This window comes from Rattus norvegicus, chromosome 18 (assembly GCF_036323735.1).
Source record: "Rattus norvegicus strain BN/NHsdMcwi chromosome 18, GRCr8, whole genome shotgun sequence".
In the NCBI taxonomy this organism is placed as follows: domain Eukaryota; kingdom Metazoa; phylum Chordata; class Mammalia; order Rodentia; family Muridae; genus Rattus; species Rattus norvegicus.
Window position 1 is genome coordinate 72124125 of NC_086036.1, and position 25925 is coordinate 72150049.

At 43.5% G+C, this 25925-nt stretch overlaps 1 protein-coding gene and 1 pseudogene across 6 annotated transcripts in view; one reads left to right on the forward strand and one right to left on the reverse strand.

Annotated features, from left to right (window-relative positions):
* Window positions 1-667: 667 nt before the first annotated feature.
* Smad2 (SMAD family member 2) overlaps window positions 668-25925 on the forward strand; it is a 68554-nt gene continuing 43296 nt past the window's right edge. Inside the window, exons 1-2 of one of the 6 annotated variants that reach the window (XM_063277279.1) lie at window positions 668-767; window positions 22326-22613. In XM_063277279.1, the coding sequence (XP_063133349.1) occupies window positions 22378-22613 (236 nt within the window). In that variant the 5' untranslated portion in view covers window positions 668-767; window positions 22326-22377. Of the gene's footprint in view, window positions 768-801; window positions 1377-1454; window positions 1640-22325; window positions 22614-25925 lie in introns of those variants that run through there. The other 5 variants (XM_006254945.5, NM_001277450.1, NM_019191.2 and 2 more) reach the window with 5 other exon arrangements.
* LOC134483053 (large ribosomal subunit protein eL15-like) lies at window positions 6051-9517 on the reverse strand (annotated as a pseudogene).

Genomic DNA, 25925 nt, shown 5'->3' on the forward strand with positions numbered 1-25925 from the left:
TTAAGTCTGGAGGGAAGGGCAAACAACTCAAGGACCACATAAAGGCCCCTGCTCTGGATGCCCTCACATCTGAGGAGAGAGCATGCTCCACTCCTAACTGCTTCGCACACTGTGTTGTTACTCCTGCACTCCTCTGTCGTGCTCATGAGGCTTGCTGGACTAACTTGCCTCTCCCAGGAATCCTATGAAGAGGTAGCTAAGTATAGATGGGCATGACCAACAGCCAAGCAAACTGCGTTCTGGTATTTTCTTTACCACTAGCAACCTGAAAGAGGCATTTCAAATTTAGGTTTATTATCCTAACACAGTCTTTCATCTGCCAGGGTTGAGTCAAAATCAAACTGCGGGTAGTCCTAAATTTGGGAACTTGGTGAGAAGTACGGGTCTAGGAACAGGGGCACAGTTAGGGACATGAGCTAGGGAGAAGCCAGCAAATCAAGGAGCACTCATAGTTGCTCATGCTTCACAATGAGCATTCGAACCAGCTATCACTAATAGTTCTACTTCAGAAGAACCTACGGCTCGGGTTGGAGAAACACACCCAAGGAGGGGCCCAGCCCTAACACCAACCCCACGGACAAGAACCCTAGCTCCGCAGTTTTCGCCACCCGCCCCCAGGGCGCGGCCCCGCCCACTTATTTGCATAGGGCGCGCCCCTCAGCGGCCAGCACCCTGGCTTCTCCAGAGCTTTGCCAGTCCAGCGACTCAGACCCGGCTGGGGGCGGGCCCAGGCCCGAGCACGTGTCCATTCCGGCCTCACGACGGAGGTGGGCGAGGGCTTAGCCGCGGCGCTCCACCCAGAGGCGCCAGGGCGGGGGTCTGCGGGCGTGGCACGCTGCGCGGCCTTCCGCGATCCTCCCGGAGCCCGGTGGGAGCGCGCCGGACACGAACTCAAGCGCAACCGCGGGCGTGCCACCCAACCCGGCCTCGCCTCGCCTCACGCTCGACGGGGAAGGCGGAACCAATCAGCGAGCGACGTTTCCCTTCCGATTCCAGGCCCCCGACGCGGTGCTCACACCCCGGGCTCCCCGTTCGCTGATTGGTTGCGCGTGCCGCCGGTCGGGCCGGAGGCGGGAGGCGGCGGCCCGCGCCTGCCCGCGCCCCGCTCGGCCCCCGGCCCTGCCCGCGGCGCCCGGCCTCCTTCCGTCCCTGCCGTGCTCCCTCCGTCTTCCGTGCGCGCCCGCTCGGCCGGCGTGCCTCACGCCTAACGGGCGGCCGCGGGCGCCAATCAGCGGGCGGCAGGGTGCCAGCCCGGGGCTGCGCCGGCGAATCGGCGGGGCCCGCGGCTCGGGGAGGGAGGCGGGGCTACCGCGCGCGGCGGTGGAGGAGCAGCTCGCTCGCCTGCAGCTCGCGAGCGCTGAGCGAGCCGCCCGAAGGTAGGTGCGCGGCGGCCGGGGCGGAGGGCGGCGGCGGCGCGGGGTGCAGGCAGTGCCGGGCCGCGGGGCCGCGCCGAGTGGAGCAGGCGGCTCCCTCCCCAGCCGGCCGCGGTGAGCGCGGGCCTGGGGGCGGGGCGGGGGCCCGCGGCGCAGTTCCGCCTGCGCGCGCCCACTCCTCCGGCAGCGCGGAGCCCGTCGGAAGAGGAAGGAACAAAAGGTCCGGGGCCCGGCTCGGACGGGCCGGGACCAGGCGCTGGGTGCAGGTAAAGCCGGGGCGCCCGGGGGACCGGGCAGGGGTGTGCGGGGCCGGGTCACGTGGCTGCCCGTGTGGGGTGTGGCGGGCCGTGGCGCGCGGGCCGGGGTCGGCGCCGTGGGCAGGGCCCCGAGCCCCCGCCCCGCCCAGCCTGGCTGCGGCCCGCTTCTGTCCCGGCTCGCGGCCGCTCTCGCTTTGCGTTGCAGAATGGCTCCGGAGCCGAGTTAGGGGCGTGTGGTACTTTGCTTCTACTTTTTCCTTTTTTTTTTTTTTTTCTTCTTTCCTGTGGCCTTTGTTAACCGTAACAGTCGTGGGTTCCGAATCATAGTGTGCACTCAGAAACACGCTCGTGGCTGAGGCTGCCGGGCTCATCCTCCACGCACTTGGGAAAGTTGCTCCGTGGGTACTGCCTATTAGTTTCTAATCACACGCCTTTAGGAAGCATGCTAATTGAGTGCACTTATTTCAGACTTGGTTTTCACAGTCGGTGCTTGGATTATTTTCTTCTAGGAATACTGTCCTTGGGCCCCAGGTACTTTTGTCCTCTTACCCTTGCAGGTTAGGGTTTCCTTGTGAATCTAAACAAAAGAAAAATAAAAATCGAGGTTGGTTTTGTTATTCATTTCTTTTACACTTAAAGGCAAACGCTACCTGTTTGTTGTCACACCAATTTAAAAACAAAACAAAACATGTGAAATAGTTCAGCAGCATTCCACCTTATTGTTATGCCTTGTTGGGGAATTCTAAACGGCGGTGTTCTTAACTAATGAAATGACATATGTAAATAAATGTAACCTGAAGGTTATCTTTACAAAAATGGCACCCTGGAATGTCAGTTTCCAAAATCTCTTATTTCTAATTCCATGACTTAACCCCATACCGCTAATAGAAAGGATTTTTCTCTTGAGCCTAACACAAATACATTTGCTGCCATGCTGGGAATATCTTTCCTATTAGTTTACTTTGGTTCCTGTAAAAAGCAATTTCCCCCTTTACAAAGAAGTGTTAAGTAGTTAAAACGAAGTTGGAATAGTTTCAATCCATGAGTTAGTGAAGCAGATGGAATCCAGACATGAGAGAAGCAAAATGTATTATAGTTTTAAGGTTTTTATCCCTCTCCCATTTAGTCATAAAGAGATTTTTTTCTAATTCATTAGGTCATTTAGCAAATGTTTATGTTGAATTCATAAAGTAACATCGATGTTATTTTTAAAAATTATTTTGGCATAAACTTACCTGTGGAGGTAAGAGAATTTGTTGTGGTCTTAGGACATTTTTAAACTGAGTGCCCAGGTACATGCTTAATGTTACAAAATAGTTGACTTACCTACGTTTAGGGTCCTCCCTGGCCAGGCTTAATCACTGGACTAGGATTATAAACCTCCTTGTGTTCCTTAGCAAGACACTACTCTAATACTGTTGGTTGCAATTTTGTAGGTACACCTGAAGTGATTTCATATTGAGAGTGTTCTGCAAAATTTGGTCTTTGGGGTTCTGAGGTACTTGTCAGTAAATAGCTATGCACCCTGTGTGGCTCATAAAGTCAGTGTTGGGAGAAACTGCAGAGTAACTTCCCGTTGGGCTTGGTTGTGTGGTTTAACTCATATTAGGACTGTTGGGGATGGTTTTCTGTATAGCCCTTTCCTTTGTGTATACATATAGGATGATGCTGCAGTAGTCAGTACTATCATTAGGGAGGCTGAGTGAACACACAGGCAAACGTAAGTAGTTTAGCTGCATGAACTGGTGCTTAAGGACCTTTTGGGTTTTTAGATTTGACTTGTGGGCCTAACCGTTTCCCTTCGTGCTTGGTTTGGATGCTGTTGGCTGAATACTTTGGACTCCAGAAACCACGTTTGCAGCAGCCTTTTTATCCAGGTGCTTTTGTAATGCATGCAGGAGCTGTATATAGTGTAGTCTGGCAGATGGAGGTTTATTCATATTCTTGGGACAAGAATCCTTTTTAGAGGGTGGAGAGAGGCATATCTTTTTAGATGCTTTGTCTGGGTAAAAGCAGAAGAGACATTTTTAGGCCCTTGGTTTCTGTGAGTGCAAAGAAGTTTTCTACTAAGTATTGCAAAGGTGTATCAGAAACTGACTATAAAGAATTCAGTATCACTTTATTGGACAAGTAATACGTACTTACACAATAAACTTTCTGTGGCTAGTCACAACACTTCTCAGTGGAATTAGGAAAATAAAAATCCTGTGTCTTCTGGCCAAAGGCCCCAAAGTAAGGAGGTTAATTATGTCAGAGCATAAGCTGAGCTTGAGCACTCATAATTCATCCAGAGCCACTTCCTGAAGCTATTTGCATTGCTCTCTGTCAGGTGTAAAGGACGGCACTAGGAGGGACGGATGGGCTGTGTTAGCTCCTATGACACTAAGAACGATGTCCGATGTCCAGGTTGGGGTGGGGGAAATGCCTGGCACTTTTTGCAGTTAATTCAAACTGAAGATGGAGCTAATCTTTCAGAAGCATGCTTGTTGAGCAGATGTACAGTTGCTGAGCTTAATTTGGTCTCAATCTGATTAACCATTGCCTGTAGTTAAAGAGAGTGGTTAAGGAAAGAGAAGGAACTTGAGTCATTTGGGTTCCAGTGAAAGGAGTATTGTATGCAAATAGTTAAGCCAAGAATACAGACTGGGCAGTGAGTCACATGACAGAGTTGGAATCAAAGCCCTAGGCTACTCCTAGGTTTCTTCATTATGGTATTGGGTAAATCAAACTTCCAAGTCTTAGTAGTTTTTTACTAAAAGTGGAAAAAGCAGCTTTAACCACTTAAGGTTGTTAAACCATAAGTTAGAAGATGGAGAACAGTCTCGGAGACGGAGTCTCAGGTTAAAGTTCTTGCTCTTTAGTTACCTGGGCTCTTCTTAATGCAGATGCTTTGCCAGCACCACTGTCCCTGACCTCATAATAGGCACTCAGTAACCAGGCCTTCAGCCTGATTATCCAAGTCTGTACCTTAAAGCATAGGGGGATCCTTTCAGGTTTTAGTTAAAACCTGGTGGTATTTATTTAAAATGTTTTTAACAGAGTTACCTGGCATCTAAGTCCACAGTAGATTGAAACTAGTAGATTTTGGGTAGTGTGGGAAGCTTAATGGGGTGTGGTGAGGAGTAGGTAGGATGGTGGGGAACTTGAAGCTTTCTGTCCCTTATTAAGAGAAAGCAGGTAACAGCCTGGAGAGGTGAACAGAGAATCTTCAAGGCACAAAACAAGTACCCATCTCTTGACAGGCATGCATGATCATTCAGAGCAGGACCAGACCTGAAAGCCTAACAGTGAATGTTCACCAGTTAGCTTAAATTTGGTTTGGGAAAACCTTTTTAAGACCTTATTATCTACTTGATATGCTTAGATGACTATTCAGGATGGTTAGCAAATGAGTTGTAGAGCACTGTGCTGTAGCCAGGGATTTCATGAAAGACCCACAGCATCTTGTCTAAGAGAGCCCTGATTTCAGACTGAAAAGTCTTTCTGCTACCCAGCACTCAAGACAGGTGACCTTAGAGCACTGGATCACACTTGACAGGAGGCCATCCTTTCTGTTAGCCTGCTGGTGTCAGGTGAAAGATTTCACTCAGGCTTTAAGAGATGGTATGCTAAACATTTCCTGGATAGAGCGATGTGAACAATTCACCCAACTCTCGTCAGGGTTTCTTGTTTCTTCATATTACTAGCTTTGATTTTGGAAAAAAATTACTTACTGAGACCTGGTCTCTCTCTGTAAATCAGACTTTCTATGTAGATCAGCATGGCCTTGAACTCAGTGATTTAGACTACTAAATGCTAAGATTACAAGTGTAAGCCATGCCAGATGACTTTGATTATTTGGATCCTCCTTTCTACCTCAGGGTTATTTTCATTCTCTATCTGGTAATTGTTGGTGACCTAACAAGGAAGCCAGCCTTGCCGCTGTATTAAAGAAACTAGTCGTACTATCACTGATCAATTTTGGTCATTTCTCTACATGTTGTGGTGATGCCTTCAGTTATGATTCTAGATTTATGTCATTAAATATGGTTCTAAGTCACTTCAGTAGTTTGATACAATAAAAATATAATTTTAGTAAGTCAGTTGGATTTAGACATTGCCTCTAGTTTGGTCACATAGCTAGACATGTTAGAGTGGTTTTGTGATCTGCATACCTGCCTCACATCCTACAGTGTGAGTGGTTCTTTCTGTAGCTCCGTTGGTTTTGTTTAGTTATAACTGAATCTTCTCTTAGGACAGTTGCCTGGTCCTTTGGTGTGTTTTTATATTCGTTTTTAAAAATATTCTTTTACGGTTTTATTCAAGTGTAGTGTTCTTTGAAAATATCCCCCTGGTTATCCTTTCTCATTCTTCTCCACCTCCCACCAAAACCCTTTTCCACATCATTCTGTCCCATCTTCTGACTCTGTTGTTTTTTCACTCCTCATCCATTGATGTTGTCTGAGCCTTGGAGGAAGGTGAAATAGATGTCCTGTTTAGGGCTGAATACTCAGCAGATCTCTTATTCTGAGCACTTTGACAGGTTATGATCTCCACATCAACCATCACCCTGACCCATTGAAGAAGCTCGTTTGTAAGAATTTGGTGAGCGTTTCCCCATTTAGCAAAACACAAGTAGTAGGTTCTTCCTTACGGCCTGTGACCTCTAGTCATGGGCTTTTGACCAGACTTACAGTTGGTCATCCCCGAAACAGCCATGCATGCCACTGTTGCACCTGTAGGTACATCTTGCCAGGCAGGGTGATAGCTAGGTCAGACAGTTGGTGAATTTTCTCTTCCTTTTGGTACTATAAAAACTATCTATCGGGGAAGCCTCTGGCTCAGCTTATAGCTTGAGATCTTTTTGTGCTGAAATAAATTTGTGATGTCTTTGGCAATAATCATCTCATTCTGGTGGTCACCCAAGACAAATGGCAGTTGCTTGGATTGTTTTTGTTTTGTTGTTTTGCAGGGGGTTGGGATCTCCCTGATAACTCATGGGAAGGTAAATTGACTTTTAAAATAGTAGGTTTCCATATAACTCTTACACATCATTAGTTCTGTTAGCCCCCCACCCCCACTACCTCCCCGTCCTCTTCATTTCCTGTCTGGCTTCCTGGCCTCTACAGACATTCTGCCTTCATGGTTGTTGTACCCATGACAATATTCTGAGCAGATTCTCAATTTGTTGTTAAAATTTGAAACTTAATGTGTGATTGTTACTGACTTCTAGATTGACTTTTTTTTTTAAATGGGATTTCATTGGCTACAAGTCTGTAAAGCAGTAGTGAGGAGAAGCTGCCTCTGAAGGAAGGCTGTGTTTCTTTGTGTTGTGTGCAAAGCTCAGCTTTTCCTTTCTCATGTGGAACAGTTGTAGGTTTAATGTACTCAGGAAAGATGGATATTCTGTGCAAAGATTCAAAATAAAACCTGTGTACCTGTGTCTGTCAGCTTGTGTACCTGTGTCTGTGTGCTATGGTGCCTGTTTAGCACTTGAAGTACAGATGATGAGGCTGAGGTACTGAAGTTAAAAATTTTATATTATTTTAGTTAACTTTAACTTTAGTTGGCTATATTACAAGTATTGGCTGCTGTATAAGGCATCACAGGTAAAGACTGTTTTCACCATTGTAGAAAGCTCTGTTGGCACCAGTGCTTTACAGAATGCGTAGTTGAGTTTGCAGCCTGCCAGCCCTTACCACATGTTTGATGTGGCACTAGGTCAGGAGTAAGACAAGACCAACCTGGAAACCGGGAAGCCCATTAGGAATGCATGGCACTCTGCTGACTTGCATTTGGGCCTGTGCAGTCTTGTGTTAGTGCACATTTATGATCTGGGGAAGCTGAATGCTTGTGAGCTGATGATAAAGTTGCAGCTTCCGTGCAGCCTAGTAAAGGTGTGAATTGGGCCAGCATGGAGCAAGTTGTCTACACCGTGCTCTCTGTGTCAGGAGGCGGGTCACTGAATTAAATGGAACATCTGTCTACATAGAGCTCACCCCTTAAGTGAGGTGGACAGTTAAGTGAGGCCAGACCCACATTTGCTTATAACAGTCCATGAGATTGCACATATGAATGTTTCTGCTTAGTTAAAAGCCATATTACCCACCATCCTTCATGGGACTGACTTGGGTTCCCATTTGGCATTGTCCTTTACTAATCTAAAACTTTGGAAAGAACCTTATTAGTGAGAGAATTGAGAAATCTGGTTTTCAGTTTGTTAAAATACATATTTTAATGGGGAGGGGGTTAGTGGTAGTGATTGAATCTACTAAGCAAACACTCCCACTGAGCTTTACATTTTAGTTTTTAAAATCCTTATTACTGCCTTCATTATCAGTGATTTCTTTGGCTACCACATGAAATTTCAGATTATTGGCTATTTTTTTTCTCTGCTTAGTGTGATGTGTTTGAACATCTATTTCCAGCAGTCTAAAGCAGTGATGTTTACAGTATTTCCATTGGAGCTTTGGGTATTCTGTAAGGCATTCATCACTGCCTTTTCATTTTTTTTTTTGGTTGTGGTTGACATATTTACCTTTGAGATTCTCTTTAGCGTTGCTATTTTATTTATTGTGTGTATGGGTTGGGAGTGAGAACATGTAAGTGTTCTGAACAGTAAGGTGTCAGAACATGATTGGCTCTGGAATTGCTTCTTGTCCACCTTTTGTAGGTTCTGTAGGAAGAGATAAGGTCATTTAGCTTGCATCAGCAACCCCCTCAGTTTAGTTGTGTGTGTGTGTGTGTGTGTGTGTGTGTGTCTTCCTCACAGGCCACAGCCTCAAGGACATCAGGTGTCTTCCTCAACCCATCTCTCTCGTGTTTCCTCCGTTGAACCTGAAATCTTGTCTCATACCCTTCATTCCTTTTTACATAGGTGCAGGGGACTCAGACTCAGGCCCTCATGCTTGTGCTGCAGGGGCTCCTACCCACTGAGCCATCCCCACCTCCAGACTCTATTGAAGTAAAAATTCATGTATGTGTTGAGAGATACTTCGTTTTCCTCTGCCATTTAAAGATACTGACATTCCTCCTCCTTTTGTAGTTTTAGAAAGGACAATTTATATTTGGTTTCTCTCTCTCTTTGTACCTGGGACTGTACCTAGAATTTCATGTTAGCCAAATGCTCTACCATTGAGACACCTCTTCAGTCAGCCCTATTTGCTTTCTGTATTTACTACCTGCTTCTCTTCTCCATTTTAACTTTTGCCAAGTATTTTACTTGCCAGATTCGTGTCTGTCTGTCCGTCCCCCCCGCCCCCCATCCTGAGTTGTTTAGTGGATATGAGTTTTACAAATATTACGTGTATTACGGTAACGGTGAGCTGGTGAGTATTGGCACCTTCTCTAGGCTGCATGTGAGATCCACCAATAGTGTGGTAGAGCTTGTGGCCCTTTCCAAGGCCATGGCTCTTGTGGCCAGCAGATGTCATCTCCCTGTGCTTGTGGACTGGTTTAGTGATCCACTGGGTGTTAGGGTTTCTTTTGATAGCTTTATGGAATGGATCAATGAGGACAACCTCAAAACATTTACATGTGGAATCTTCACCAACCCAGTAGGAATTCAGGACTCTCAAAGCCCCACAATGGTACCCAGCTCTCTCCTCAGCAACAGACTGAAGGCTTCGGGCAGATTTCAGCTGGTTAGCACCTTGGTGGACAGGCTTGCCGTAAGTTGCACCCTTAGGAACTGGGCATTTTCGACCACCATGGGGGACACGAATTCTGTAAATAACATATCCTTGCTTAGTCTTGTAGCCCAGCTTGTGAGCTTTATCAGGCCTGGTGGGGTGGGGAGCCCTGTGCAGTGCAGAGAGCTGGAGGTATTGCCAGCAGTAGACTCTCAGAAGAAAGTGCATCCTGTCGCTCCTTCCTCCATAGCTCCTGGATGTATTTGTATGCACCCATCTTGGCTTACCTGTTGGCTGCTGCCAGAGGAAAGGAAGAAGCCTTTCTCCCACAGTCCCTTTTGTCAGGTCTCTTACTCTCTAGGGTGAATGTCAAGTTTCTAGGTATTTTCTCATTGGGCTGTGCTGCTTTCATGGCTGTGGGCCTGAATGGGCTACTTCATGCAAATGCTGTGCGCTTGTATACTTTCCCCAGACATGGTCTCCCCGTGTAGCCCAGGATAGGAACCCGAAATCTTTCTGAGTCAGCCTGTAGTGCTCTGATGTGGTCATATGTAATGTAGATTTCTTGTGGTGACATAAACAAATTGCAGGAACAGACACAGGTTCGGCTCCTTTCTCCCACTGCAAACAGACATGTCAGATAAAATAGTTTCTTTTTTTTTTTTTTTTTTTTTCTTTTTTCTTTTTTTCGGAGCTGGGGACCGAACCCAGGGCCTTCTGCTTGCTAGGCAAGCGCTCTACCACTGAGCTAAATCCCCAACCCCGATAAAATAGTTTCTAATGTGAGTTGATGAAAGGGAGAGATGATAGAAAAAGTAGGTCAAAGGTAAAGCTTCTTCTGGTGTTCCTGAAACAGTCCGCTTCTGGGAGATGGCCTGCCTAGAGAGGAGCTAGGAGCACTAGTTTTCAGCTGGATTTTAATGTCACAGGAAGGTGAAGCAGAGTACATGTAAAAGAAAGTACAACCATAGCTAACTGTGGCATGTAAATAAGTGTGTCAGTCTGTCCTGGAAATCAGAAACTCATCTGCCTCGGCAAAGCTGAGTAGTGCTCACCATGCTGTGTCCCCTCTAAGCACACTTGGACGAGTACTGCCTTAGCAGATATGGCTGGCTGTTCTCGAAAGTTCATGTGCAGGCTGCCCTATGGCTGTTCATATGAATGCCTTTTGCTTTGTTATGTGGACATTTGAGCATTGTGTGCATGTTGTATTCACATCCCACTTGTGCATGCACATGTATGTTACATGCTTCTGGACAGTACAGGAGAAGTTGGTTCTCCTACATAGAGTTTTAGGGATTAACTCAGGTCACCAGGCTTGGTGGCAAGTGCCTTTACCCTGAGAGTGTGTTATATTCTTATGTTTCACCAGAACTCTTGTTGGTGGACATTGAAGTCACTTTAGTCACGGGTATTAGAAATAGTGCTGCAGTGCTGATGCCTTTGACCCTCACCAAACCTGGACAAGCAGTGTCTTTCAGATTTACAGTAGTAGGCCAAGACTATCTGCCTGAAGGAAAGGTAATTTAATTATCTTTTTGCATAGGCAATAGTTATGCATATAGTACAAAATTCAAAAGCAACAAAATAGGAAATTGAAGTACAAAGTAATTTCCCTCTTACCTCCTACCTGGAGCTTTACTTTCCAGAAATGTTGCTTTTATTACTGGTTTCTTCCATATTTTGGAGCTCTTCAGTCTGGTGGGGGGGCCTTTAGCTATGTGTTGCTCGGCAGCTCTTAAAATGTTTAGTCTGAATTGTGATAAGGACTCTGAAGGCATAGGGACAAAACATGAATGTAGACTCTCTTGGTATTTTTGATACCCCATACCATAACAGTAATTACAAAGAATCCCTCCAGATGCACAGGCGGCTGAAGGGAAAGAATGACCAGAGCAGAGCCGAGCCCTCGTCACACCAGGGGCTTCGGCCATGGTTCTGTGAATGCACAAATGGAAAAGGTAAGTTGGACTTTATGAAAGTTAAAAGTGTTTGTGCATCAAAGAAAAGAAAATGTAAGATAATTCTCAAAATGAGATTATAGTTGGAAATCATATATCTTTTTTTTTTTTCTTTTTTCTTTTTTTTCGGAGCTGGGGACCGAACCCAGGGCCTTGCGCTTCCTAGGCAAGCGCTCTACCACTGAGCTAAATCCCTAACCCCGGAAATCGTATATCTTATAAAGGTTTTCTATTCAGAGTATTTTGAAGAATTTTAGAACAAAAAACCCTAGAAGATGGGTGAAGGACTCAAGTGGACAGTCCTTGAAGCTGTGCCAGTGGGCAGAGGCATTTGAGCATACACAGCACAGCACTGACCACCACCAAAGCAAACCAGCGTGAGAGCTGCTTTATTGCTGGGACAAGAGAAATTCAGGTTGGCCGTAATTGGTCAGTTAACTCTGTGCTGCCTTGAGAACACCAGAGCCATTCAGATCCTTTTATCTGTGTGGCTTCTTTCCCCCTTAACTTTATGCTTTGTCCTTGGCATTGTGACTTTTTCGTGTCACCAGCTGTGGGGTCAGGTGCGTGTGGACTATTTGTGTGCTGCAGTTGGTTCCAGGTGGCTTCCTTGGCATCTTTGGCGCCCTTCCTCTCCATCACCTCCACTGTCTGTCTGGAACTCCTGTTTGGATCTTGGGCCTCAGCCCCTCCTGTTTTCCTCACCTTTCTGCTCTTTTTGCTAATACCATTGGGGATTTTTCATGTGTTTTTCTTCTACTCAGTCTATCGCCCGGTGTGTTTGTGTGTGTGTGTATGCGTGTGGATGCTTGTGTGCGCGCGTGTGTGATTTTTCTGTTTCCCAGTCTTTGCCTTTACACCTAGATGTCTTATTCTCTCCTTCACCCTCTGAGCACTTGCTGCTCTTGCTTCAGTGTTGCTGTCTTAACTGCTCTCTGTCTTGGTGATCGACTTTTGCTCTCTTCCATGTCGTCTCAGTTTTCTAGAGGCTCCCTTCTCTGTTTTATTTGCCTTTTTTCTTTAGATAGTTGGTGATTGCTTTACTAAGAAGGGACAAAAAAGCTGACACAAACTGGAGATGTGGGGGAAGCTTGTCCCCTTCAAGTTTCCTGGATGAGGGAGCTGAGTGGGCTGTTGGTAAGCCCTCAGGATTGGTATGTGTATGTCTTCTCTGAGGTTGGTTGATATTCTCTTGAAGAGTCTTAAGACTCTGACCATTAAGGTACATCTTTAAGAGGCAGAAGCCAATGGGGCAGGGCTTGGGAGTGTCTTTAGTGTGTACTCATGTGCATTTACTCTGTTCACAGTGGTACCTAACCATTCTCTGGTCAGGGCTTCTGTTTTACCCTCCAGAACAGTGAGTCAGAGAAGCAGTTACCTAGAGAGAGCTTGGGAGTTACCTTTAAGGATGGAATCCCTAGGGTCAGTTCTCACAGCCCTGTCGGTTTTATCTCCTCCCTCCTGACTCCCAGCTGTAGTAGAACTTGGTGAATTAGCGTGGTGTTGCTTAGCTTCCCCACAGCCGGTCTAGAGGTAATAGTTTTTAAGTTTTTTACAGTTAGTATTTGTTTATTTCTTACCTATTACGTTCCATTTTCCTTACCTAGCTAGTCTCATGAGACTTTTTTTTTAGTTCATGTAGTTTTAAAGGGAAGCATGGGTTGTGTTAGGCTGGTCTTGAACCATCATGGGATGGAGTGGAGCGGTGACAGCTGCAAGCAGCCTGATGGCTGACGTAGCAGCTGAGGGCATCTTGAGAGGCAAGTAGGAACCAAGCAGATACCTGGGCATAGCATGTAGCTTTAGTGTTTAAGGTACAGTGGTATTTGCCTCAGGTTTACCAAAGGAAAACCAAAAAGCCTAGCAACAGTGTGTAGAGGAGGACACTATATGTGTAAACCCATTCAAAACAGGCTACTAGAGGTGAAATGTTAAATGTGTTGGACAATACAAGGTAAACCACGTGGGATGATCTTAAAGGTAGAAGTGGTGTGTACCACTAAATAACACTTAAAACAGTTGGCTGGTACATCTGACTGAAGACATATGAGATTGGTGTGAATTAAGAGAAAAGACAGTGAATATGAACTAAGAGTTACTAGGAATAGAATCCTAGTCAGCAGTGGCAGATGTCCCCAAAGTCCTTATCACAACCCCTGTATATGAAACCTGTCCTACAACTAAAATTAGAAAGTTCAGACAATGTCATGTAGTAGTAATAATTTAAAAGGCTCTTGATTTCTGGAAGATTGGCAGTTGGTGCAAGTACATTTGTGTTCTCCGTACCATTTCTCCTTGCAGATAGTGTATTTCAAGGTGATTGCTTTACTATGTTTTTAAAATGTTACAAACAGAATCAAAACCTGTTACACCTGTCTTTTTCCTTTTGATTTTTTAAAATTGGTAGGTCTCAGGATTTGCTCCTTTGATTCTCCTTCTCAGTCATGGTTCATTAGAAAAAACGGCAGGGCATAGCACACGAGGAACGGTCTCCAAGGAGTTATGTGCACATTAGGTTGCAGTGTGGAGTGTGTTTGCCATGGGGCTCTCGGTTAGTTTCCAAGTGCTTTCTGCAGGACAGCATTCGTGGAGTGTAGGAAAGCATGTGTACCAGACTGTCTGCAGGGCTCCTGAGAGCGGGGACTGGAACTCAAGCACCTGCAAAGAGGAGAGTCACCATGGGGCTTGGGTCATGCATGGAGTGAGGGAGCGTGTGAGTGAGGAATAGATCTCTGTATATAGGCTAGCACAGATAGTTTCAACAGTGAGGGAAGAAAACCAGTTGGCCAGTGTGAGGTTCATCATAAGCTTATAAAGTGTGAAAAAAACTTTGGCTATACGATGTAACAGATTCCATAAGTGACTGATGGCAGACAGGATAGTTGTTCCTGAGAAAAATCTGGAGGGAATGGGGTTAGAAAAATGTTTAGAGCTTGTTAACTATGTTGGGCATGCTTTATATTTGATTATTACACAATCCTGACATTTCATAATGGGTCGAGAGTAGTATTTAATATAAAGTGTATGTTCTGGGGCTGCTTGCACACGTTAAACCTGCTCTGCCTACAGTGACAGATTCTCAAAACCTTACTTTTTTTCTTTTTTTAAACATTCATCTTGATAACGATGATGCTTGGAGGAATAAGTAAATTTAGCAAAATGTATGAGAGCTTCGTGGAAAAAATTCACACACGTTGATCACTATCCATCCAGTCCAAATAACTGCAAGTCCCACATGTTCACACACAGATACAATACCACATGTTCACACACAGATACAATACCACATGTTCACACACAGATACAATACCACATGTTCACACACAGATACAGTACCACATGTTCACACACAGATACAATACCACATGCTCACACACAGATACAATACCACATGTTCACACACAGATACAATACCACATGTTCACACACAGATACAATACCACATGCTCACACACAGATACAACACCACATGCTCACACACAGATACAACACCACATGCTCACACACAGATACAACACCACATGCTCACACACAGATACAACACCACATGCTCACACACAGATACAATACCACATGCTCACACACGGATACAATACCACATGCTCACACACAGATACAATACCACATGCTCACACACAGATGCAGTCTTCAGAAATCCCTGCACTTTTACGTGGAGCCTGTACATTCCAGAAGATAACATCAGAGCATGAAAAACCACCCTAGTCATTTGGGGAGAGTTTTTTCGTTGTTTTGTTAAATTTTCTTGTTGTTTTTTTAAGAATGTATATTTTTGGGTATCATCTACATCAAATGTGGTTTAAAAAAAGAACAGTGGTTAAAGAATGCATAAAAGAGGAACCGTATATCGATATGGTGTTTGCTAACGTTAGGAGGGAATTATTAATAATTAGAAGACTTCGCTAGAAACTCAGGGTAGTCAGACTTTACCTAATCGAAACTTTCCAGTGAGTAATCTTGGACTCTTAGTTTTACTAAGATAGTTTTTAAACTGTCTTTGGCATCAAGGCTGTCTGTCTATCCTTTAAAAATCCGCATTATGTTAGTATCATTTATTTCAGGAATTAGAAACAGCATCTGAACTTAGTTCTTGCAGATGCTAGCAAACAAAATAAAAAACCTCTCAGTGTCAGGGAGCTTGCTGCCTGACACACTGTTGGAGAGAAACTTTGTGTTCTGTAAATGACACATTCACATTTGTGTGGTAAGATTAGAAGGTGAGTTTTATTTTTGTCCAATTTGTAGTTAACTTGGAACAAATTGCCATGTCTTGTCATTTTATTTTCAATACATTTGCATCTCAAACAGTGGCTGAATACTTTTAAAATACAATAAATGACTATTCAATATTGTAAGTAATATTGCTTAAAATGTTATGACATAATGTAAAAATCATCCAGAGAGGGTTGGCCAGCCTGGTTACCGTGATAGGGAAAGTTACTGCTGGTAACTAAGTGTTTGCTTGGTTCCAGATTCGTCATAATTGATCTGACATGATAAGGGACACTGATATATGACAGCACAGATCATGTGATTCAGATAAGCCAAAACAGGTTTAAATTTAAGGTGTTTTCATTTCATATCTTTACCCCAAGAGTGAGAGTCTGCTGGGATCGTTCTGATGCTAAGGAGAATCTCTTGAAGGTTTCGCTGATGGTCAAGCAAGTTTAATTTTATTTATTTTTTTTGGCTAAAGTTTTGTGACTGGAATATTTGAACCCAAAGTTGTAGGCACAAATTTTTTGCAACCTACTTTAATAAGGGTTCAACATGTCTTCTGTCCCACCACCAAGCAGAAGCTGTGGAAGAGAAAAGTTATTAGGATGTGGGGAAGTGGACCTGTCCGACATTATTAGTTCTTTAGGGGTGAGTTGATCTTTGGCAGCAGTTCAGTCCCATAGTAGACCCCAGATACGCCTCAGCATCTGCAGGCCAGTTCTCCAGGCAGGCAGACACTGGGCACGAACCAGCAGCTGTGTTTCAGTCCTGAAGAAGCTGAGACTCACCAGCTGGCCTGAGGAGAGGTGGCAGAAGCAGCGAGCTGCTGTGGAACCCCATGAGCAGTTCTTGGGCAAGTTTCTCTCAGTGGCTGTGTTATCACAAGTTGAGCTCAACAACACTATATAAGGGGAACATGTGTGTCGTTAGCAAAGAATAGCGAGGTGGAGCAAACCAGACCAACACTCAGTACCTTGTCTCCCACTGTCTGTGGGGTCATATTTATATTCCTCCATCCTGGGTCCTTTCACGTGTTTGTTATATCAAAACATCCTCTCACCTGTGTCTGTTTTAGGAAAGCAGTCTTTCATGTGTTTGCTTCAGCAAGACATCCTTTTACTTTTGTGCCCCAGCAAAACATCATTTGACATAACTTTCCAAAGAAACCAGAAGTTTTCACTTCACAAAGTACAGGAACTTTTCTTTTTCTAACAGTTTTCCCAGACACACAGATCGGTCACTAACCCAAGAAGATGATTTGTCCTGAAAGATTAGATTCTCAGTACCACAGCAGGCTGATGGCCTTGAGGCAAGTCTTGAGGGTGACTGGCCTGCAGTTGTATCTGCTAAGCTTGGTCCCCTGTCCACCTGCCCTTTCTGACCTCCCTGGCTCTACTGTATTTTATGTGGCCCTCTGCTGTGTGACTAGCACAACCTCCTAGTCTAACAGCATGTGTCACTGATTCTGGGGCCCGGCTCTGGAATGCTGTTCCCTGGGGCCCGATGGTCTTGGATACACCTGTGCATAACTGCCTGCCAGACCAGGAAGCAGAACCTTTGAATCATAAATGCCCACACCCAGTTGGACATTAATTAGGACATGTAAATTGTTTCTAAAATGACTGATTTAACAGTTGTTTTGATAAGCACAAAGCCAACTTGTCTTTAACTGCTCTCATGTTCCTATATTCATACTCTAGCCATTAGCTCCAAAAATCCTTTGTGACTTAAGACGTGGTGGACTCTTAGCCTATGGGCTATTCGTCTTGAGACTTCTGCTCTGGTGTCACTTCTGTGGTACCTTTCCCTTCCAGAGGTTGAATTGATCATGTTCTCTGTGCTAGGAAGAGACTGTACCACATGGCATCACACAGTTGGCTTCCCTAGAGTATACTTTATGGTAGGGTAGGAATACAACAGGCCCAAAGGTACCCTTTGCTTCTTGCTAGGGGTATGAAGGTTATCATGTATCTGATGGGGTTTTATATGTCTGCCTTTTTGTCAGATGAAGCTTTGATACATTTGGTGCTTGTATGTTTTATTAGTCAGCCCCTGTTGACAGTTTAACAGCTCCTGTCACATTCTGATTGTTTTCTTTATTGCCTTCCAACTCCCCCAGCTGATCACTGGATCTGCTGTATTGCTAAGGAAAGTTCTAGAATCTTATTAGCAGCGTTTGCCCTTTTTTTTTTCCTCTGTGTGTGTGTGTGTGTGTGTGTGTGTGTGTGTGTCTGTCTGTCTGTCTGTCTGTCTGTCTGTCTATAAATTGTGGAAGCTGTCAGTGCTCCCCACAATACCATTATACTACCAGTCCCCATCCACCAGCGAGTTTTGCTGAAGTTAGCCTTGAACTTGTAATCCTCCTCCCTTAGCCACCTGAGGGCTGAGATCATAGCCCTCCCTGTATCACCATACTCAGTTTGTACAAGTCCTTTTTTTTTTTTTTTTTTAAAGTGGACATGGTTTTATTTTTCTTTGAAGATTTTGTTATTTGTGGGGCAGGGAACATATACTATAGAGTGCTTATAGGAGGATGACTTGAAGGGGTGGTTCTCTCCTTCCATCATGTGGGTTCTGGAGATAGACTTCAGCTCATAGGCCCCCATTTTTCTTGACTATGTCTTAGTGGGGCAATGCATGACTCTTAAGGAAGGCATTATGTCATTGTATGCTTGTGTCAGCAGTGTTTCAGCAGAGCAGGGGCATGCAGTTGTTCCACAGTAGGCCAAACTGCCCACAGATGTATAGGTTGCAGTGACCAGAACCTGTGAATGTCACTTTATATAGCAAAGGGGACTTTATACATATAAAATAATTAAGATATTGTGAGGGGTTGATTAGTTTGGATGATCTGGAAAAACCCTAAATGTAGTCACAATGTCCTTAGTAGACATGGGCGGGAGGCTTAATGACAAAAAGGAGGTGGTAGATGTGAGCTCAGAGTGTTGTCTTCACAAGTGAGGAAGGAAAGGCGAGCAGGAGGACCTAGCCTAACAGACACCTTGATTTAGTCCATTCATGCCGTTTTGAGGCAGTGAGTGTGGGGAATTCAGTATTAAGGTAGCTTGAGTTCTTATCAACATTTGATACTGTCTGAGACATTTAGAACCATCCTAAGTGATGTGAAACAGTACTTCATTGGGGTTTACTTTGCATTTTCTGATAGTCGGTAATACTCCCTAGTATGTTCTTTTACTCTAATTAAATGTTTGTAATTCGCTTTTCTCTTATTTAGCAAACTATATTTCTTTGATTTTTTTTTTTCAGTTTTACACATTCTAAACTATAGTCATTTGTCAGATACATGTTGTAAAATCTCCCCCAGTCTGTGGCTTGTCTACTTACTTTCAGTGTAAACTATATAAGCTTTGTTTAGTTTAGGGGTTACTTTATAGGAATTTATGGTTGGTGCTTTAAGTTTTTAAGGTTAAGGAAACACTGTCCTCCAAGAGCTTAAGCTTCTGCCTCCCCATGAAGAAGGAAGTGGGAGATGCTTCTCATTTACATACTGAAAAGTTGTTGAAAAGGAGACTGACTTAGTACCTTTAGTGGAGAGTAGGCTGTAAACAGTAGGCTCTTCCTGACCATACTGTAACTTCTAGAATTGCAAACTTTCCCTTCGTGCCTACTCTATAATTACTAAGGCCTTTTAGGTTTTTTATTTTGTTTAGTTTAGGTGGTTTTTGTTTTGTTTTGATTTGTTTTCTTTTCTTTTCCCAAAGTCTGGAAATAAGGTGATGTAGGTCATATAGTTTCCTTTTTCATTCTCTGAGTTGGTTTGATCATTCCACATCTTCATTTCCATGTGAGTCTTTGTGTCTTTCCTTCTTGCACTGCTGGTGGTAAAACACAAGCTTCACTCCTGCTCTGCGTGTGCTCTGCTCACTGAATTGCACTTGGCTTCAGTTCAGCGTGCTGAGACAGCTCAAACTGGGGAGACTAGACATTAAATAAGCATAATTAACATTTCTTCGTGGATGTTCTGGGATCTCCACCCTGCACACACCTTTGTGCTTCAGTTTGGATACTTTAATTTGGCCTGACTTCAAGTTCACCGTATGAACTGTACAGAATGGCTTCAGGAAATAAAGTTGGTGCAGATACCTAGTTACAGAGTGGTGTCCGTAATGTAAGACTGAGAGAGTGAGAGTGGGTGCAGATGTCCACCTGTTTATCCTATAAACAACACAGACTCGAGAAAGCTAAGGAATGGTGTCTATGACTGAAGAGATTCATAAGGTGTCTGTAAACATGGATGTGGGGAGTATAACACTTAAGGAACATGAAGTAGGAGGAACAGAAACGACTCGTAACTAGCTTGGGTTGCTAATACCTCTGAAGAAAGTGGTTATTTCAGGAGACTTTCCAGGCAGTTTTTTTTATTATCCTCAGTAGATAGAGCTGTAAAGAAATCTTAAACTTTGCCTAATAATCCTATTTCTGGAACTTACACTGGTATTTTTTTGAACTTTTTTTCCATATAAAGTAAGGTAATACAAAGGTAATACAAGATTTTCAGTGTTAGAGTCGTGAAACAAGAATGAATCAGAGTTAAAGTTCACTACTGGACACACATTCCCCTCCAGACACATACCTGTAATGTGAATTTATTTGGATAAAAGGGTTTTAAAAGATGCAGTTATAGATCTTGGGATGAGATCATTCTGAATTTGGCAAATGCCCTTATAAGGGTTTGTGGTGATTCATAGCACAGCCCTAGGAAACTAGTCATAATGAACACTAAAATGAAATACTTAAGTATGGGACCCGGATAAACACACAGCCCTAGTTGATGAGGAAAAGTTCCTTTTAAAGAATTAAATGTAATGATGGATGAACCAGAATGGGAAAGCAATCCTAGTAAGTAAATCTTGCCACCGTCATTAAAGGGAGATCACATTTCGTGAAGGATGATGGAAGAAGTCAGCCTACAAACTGGTACAGTTTGTCACTAGCTGTCACAAACAGGTAGGACATATAGTGTCTTGTTGTAGGTTGAAATATAATCTAAAGACGTATAGCTCACCTCCTATTATACAAATACAAGAAGAAATAGTGACATGACGAAGAAAACAATTAAAGAATGTAAACTCACATAGAGACGAGATGTTACTTCCTGAATCAGTTTTATGAAGAAAAAGAAAAGCAGAGGGTAGGAATTGTTCTAGATTTAACACAACTCAGGAGGCAAGCTGTCCACCTTAGTTGCATTATCTGTTTTGCACCTGGACTTAAAACAACCATAAAGTGGAATTTTCTTTTGAACCACGCAGGCAAATGGTGGGTAATGGATGATTCCAGGCTCTGGTAAGGATCAAGAAGAGGGTCTCTGTACTTTCCTGTGGCTACTAAGTTACAGGGTTAAAATAACTATCTGAGACTTGGGTTGGTTTTTGTTGTTGTTGTTGTTGTTTTTTTTTTGTTGTTGTTGTTTAAGGAAAATTAAGGTAATACCATATCTTAATCATTGCCACAAGTAGCAGTATTGCTACTTATAAAAGTAAATACTAATGTATAAAAGCTGTGTTCCAACTGAGTCTTCCTGACATCTTTATCTCTTTCTTGGAGATGCTCCATGAAACAGTAGATGCCGTAGATCAGGATGATGGAGACATGGAATTAGGAAAATAGCAACCTTAGCTCACAGAGAGGTGAAGGGGCTCCTAGGACAGTAGTAATGTTTCAGGTCAGTGGGAGGATACTACACTCTAGGATGTGAGGCTGCCTCCAGAATTAAAAACAGTCAGTTGGGGCTGGAGAGATGGCTCAGTGGTTAAGAGCACTGACTGCTCTTTCAGAGGTCCTGAGTTCAAATCCCAGCAACCACATGGTGGCTCACAACCATCTGTAACGAGATCTGATGCCCTCTTTTGGTGTGTCTGAAGACAGCAACAGTGTACTCATACAAATAAATTTTAAAAAAAGTCAGTTGATTGACATTTTAATTGAGACTGACATAAAATAGGAAAACTGGTGTTAAGTGCATAAAAATAAGCAAATGAAAAGACAAAAAGGTATAAAAAATGTGCTTACATAGTAACACTGCTGATCTCATCAGATAATATACACATAATTCTTATAACTACAAATGGTTTTCATGGTGAGGAAAATAAGTGGCGACATGAAGATTGATTAGCCCATCACCTCCTTAGGGAATCAGTGCTGACGTCTGAGGTTGGTGCTTGCAGGAGTTCTCGTACGGGAAGTAAAAGACAGGGTAGAATGGACTTGCCTAGGAAGACAAGTATGTTTCATTTTACTGTGTGCATCATTAGATAAAAATGATCAGGTATTAAGAATAGATGGGATTAAAGAGATTTCTTGAAGCAGATGAGGTTTTCTCTATCAGCTTGATCACTATTCGTTATTCGTAATGAAAATTTAGAAATTTTTGAGCATTGGGTGTGTGTATATATTATTTTTAAGTGTCCTCCACTCCTTACTGTTGGGGGGCGTTAAACCCAGAGCCTGTTTATGTTAGGCAAGCATACCACCACTTAGATATATATTCTCCAGGACTCTTGTTGCTAAATCTTTTGAGAATAGACTGGTCTTAAAAATGTGAAAAACTTGGTGTTTGTGAAAATATTTTAATCTTCATCAAGGTTAATAAAGAAAAATGGCCTTAGTAAAATGAATTGTCCAGAACATTGACAAAGATTTTATTTGCAAAACTGTATTTGCCCAAGATTTGAGACTTCTTGATTTTTCAGAAGAATTTGTTGCCACAGTTCATTGAAAGTAGTGAAGACAGCATCGTCAGTATTAGGAGAACTTAATTAAGTGAAGAGTTGTTATTCTGTTGTGTGCTGTGGTTTACATTTGGTAGCATATTGAAATCACTATTTTAAGTTAGCTTTAAAATTAATGTTTCAATGTCTTTTCTAGGGTAGATTTACCAGGCTGTTTCTGAGTGTGGATTGTTACCCTTGGTAAGAAAATGTCGTCCATCTTGCCATTCACTCCGCCAGTGGTGAAGAGACTTCTGGGATGGAAAAAATCAGCCGGTGGGTCTGGAGGAGCAGGTGGTGGAGAACAGAATGGACAGGAAGAAAAGTGGTGTGAAAAAGCAGTGAAAAGTCTGGTGAAAAAGCTAAAGAAAACAGGACGATTAGATGAGCTTGAGAAAGCCATCACCACTCAGAATTGCAATACTAAGTGTGTCACCATACCAAGGTGAGTGGGCGGGGCACTACGCTGGGTGAGGGGCTGCAGTATCCAGGTCCTCTGTACACAGTGATTATTAAAGTAAATTGTTTTGTTGTGTTAAGCCTTGAGTATTTTAAGGATTATTTTCTTGAGTACTGACTTTTAAGCAATACTAGATATATTGTTTTATCTCTGTTACTTAAAGTTACATGCCATTCTCATCTCTGTGACTGAAAACAATAAATATTCATTGAATGGAAGTAAAACACATACTCAAAACTACAGCTGACGAGTGCTGGCTAGTAGCTTCCTCCCGAGTTGGTCCGGCAGTGAATAGTTAGAAAGGCGCTGACTCCCAGTGAGACGCACGCTTTTAAGAAAGAACAGTGGGTGAGGCAGAGTCTTCTCAGCTTGCATTGTAGTTGGAAGTCATCTCAGAGGCTGGAAGTTTGAGCATAACTGTAATCATTCTAGAGCTGAGGACAGTGGGTAGGAGAATGGTGACAGGTGGTTTTGAAACTATGTTCCAGTGTTTCTTTGTACATCATAGCTACATGTGTCTGTCCAGAAGACAGAATTTACTGCGGAGTGGCAGTGCCTTAGGTAAGGGCTGGCTCTGCTTGCTTCCAGTGAGCTTTGAGAAGCCTACACCTGATACCTGGAGATAATGGGTAGCACCAGACTTTGTGCTTGGCAGCTGCAGTAGTTAGTTTGCCTTGTTTGTTAGACTTCTTAGCCATTTCTTTTACTTTGTTTCACGTGTATCTTAAGTTACCGGCTTGGCTTGTTTCTGCATATGCTGATGAAGTGCTTGCTGTTTGGACTGTGTTGGTTCCTAGACAAATGGGGGTGTGTGTAGAGGTGAGCAGATGAAAGTTCCTGAGGAAGATTTACCCACTCATTGAAGGAGTGAACAGAGTTTGAAACAGTAATGAACTCAAAAGAAGACAAGTGCAGTAATGGGATAGAGAGCATGCAAGGTTGAAGGTTTGAGCTGATCTCTAGGGAAGCAGCAACTCACTGAGGCAGAGTCTTATATCTGCAGGAAAGGGCCACAGTCAAGATTCCAAGGTAGTAAGTGCCTTCCTGCATTGAAGAGCTCACGTGGAGAGAGAAGGAATTCACTTAGCATTTAGAGGGCTGGAGGTGTTTGAGTGTTGGTTTAAATAACAAAAGAGCAAATACGTTTTTTTTTTTTTTTAAAAACTGCATTTTACAAAAGATTATCTTAACAAGATATCTTGTGCAGTGGACAAGTGCTGAGGAGGAGGAAGTGGTGGTGCTGTGTGTGTGTGTGTGTGTGTGTGTGTGTGTGTGTGTGTATTTAGGTGAATAGAAGTGTGGAAGTCACTTGTAATGCTGTCACAGTCTAGTGCAAGATGAGCAAGATTGGACTGATGGACTGGTACTCAGAGTGATTGTCAGCATTTGACCCGTGTTTGGAAATGGAGATCGCAGGACTCTGGCAGATTGGCTAAGATTAAGTAACGCTTTACTTGTTGGTTTTTTTAATTGTGTGCTCGGTTTTGTCTTTGTTGTAAATATTAAAGTGCCTACTGCTTAGCGGATAATTGCTGGAATTGCTTGTTCCTGGGGGGAGACTTAAATGCTCTTCCAGGTGTAGTGCTTACTAGGAAAGGTCCTTGCCCAGGGTGTCTATCCATAGGAAGCCGTGGGAAGCCTCTTGGGAGGCTATTTGCTGAAGACTAGGAATTACTAGAAATTTGGTGGAGAGTAGAAATTAGTCAGGGGAAACCACTGTGGGGATGGAGATGGTAGAAATTGGGAAAGAAGATTGGAGAAAGATTGTTCATTCCTTGTAAGCAGATGTCCTTCTGATCACTTTTCCACAGTAGTTTTAGAGGCGATCTCTTACTGTACCTGAAACTTGCTGTTTCAGTGAGGAGGTAGGTCATGAGCTTGTCTGAACCAGGAGTAGGATCCAAGCCTCCACTGCTGATGGAGTGAGGTGGGCCTGAGTGGAACTGGTGAAGTAGCAGGTTCCAAGTGATCTGTGTGGTGTTGGGTTATATAGGAGGTCACCACGGTAATGGCTTCCCTTCTTTTGTGTTCTGCTTGAAATGTTCTTTTTCTTTTACCCAATTAAATATTACCTTGGTTTTACTATCAAAATTTACTTGAAATTTAGAAGCTTATTTGATTTACTATGCTTTTTAAAAAATATATTTTTATTCTTTAAGAATAAATTCTATGCAATATTTTGACCATTTCACCTTATTTCTCCCCAAATCCTTCCAGACCTACCCCACACCCTTCGCACTGGCTTCCAACTTTGTGCTCTTAAAAAAAATTCCACTGATTCCAGTTTATGCTGTTCATATACGAATGGGTGTGGGCCATCCTCTCAAGCATGCTTGACCCACAAGGGACCATACCTTAAAAAAGTCGACTCTCCCTCTTCAGAGCCATTAGCTGTCAATAGCTGCTCAGTAAGAGTGGGGACTCGTGAGCCCTTCCCCACTCGGCTAGAATGTTAGCTGCCTCGATCTTACATAAATCCTGTGAGGGCTTACGATGTGTAAGTTCATGAGTATAGAAGTCCTGTCATATTTAGAAGACACTTTTAATCCAGTTCTTCCCAATCCCTGGCTCTCAAAATATTTCCACTCCCTCTTCCACAGCAGTCCCTGAGCTTTGGGGTGGGCGTGATACCGATCTTCCTTTCATGGCTGAACACTCATTCTTTACACATTGATCAGTTGGTTGTAAGTTAACCAATGTCAACTGTACACACAAAGTCTCTGATGAGGGTTGAGAGTGGCACGGGTGTCGATGTGGAAATGTAGAGGGTGATTTGATGTTTTGGCCATTCAGTAGAACAGTGCGTTTACTGCCGTAGGTTTGGCCAGAGTTACAGCCGCAGTTATGTGTTTCTTCTGTGGAGCAGGCCAGAAAACTCTTGGTTGTCCAGTCACATCCATGCCACTATTGCACCCACCCGTGTGTGTGCCTTGCCCTGTCTGTCATTATTGTGGTTCACAGGATGTACAGTTGGCCAAGACTGTTAATGTCTTCCCCTAGCAGCCCACAGGAGCGTCTCGTAGTGCTGTGAAGGCTAACCCGCAGGAAAGAAGCCGCCCTGGTCATTCCAGCCTGATTTGCCATGTTCCTCGACCATAGAGTGCTGCTTTAAGATGTAGATGTGCTTGCGTGGGTTGTTGATCCAGAAGAAGAAGTCGCACTATAGTTTCTTACAGTGTAGTTTGATGTTGCAAAATTAAGTAGAAAAATTAAGTCAATTATTTGTTATTTCTTAACTGTTAAATATTTTTAAACAGTAAGTTTTACTTGAAATTCAGTCACCTCAGTGTACATATG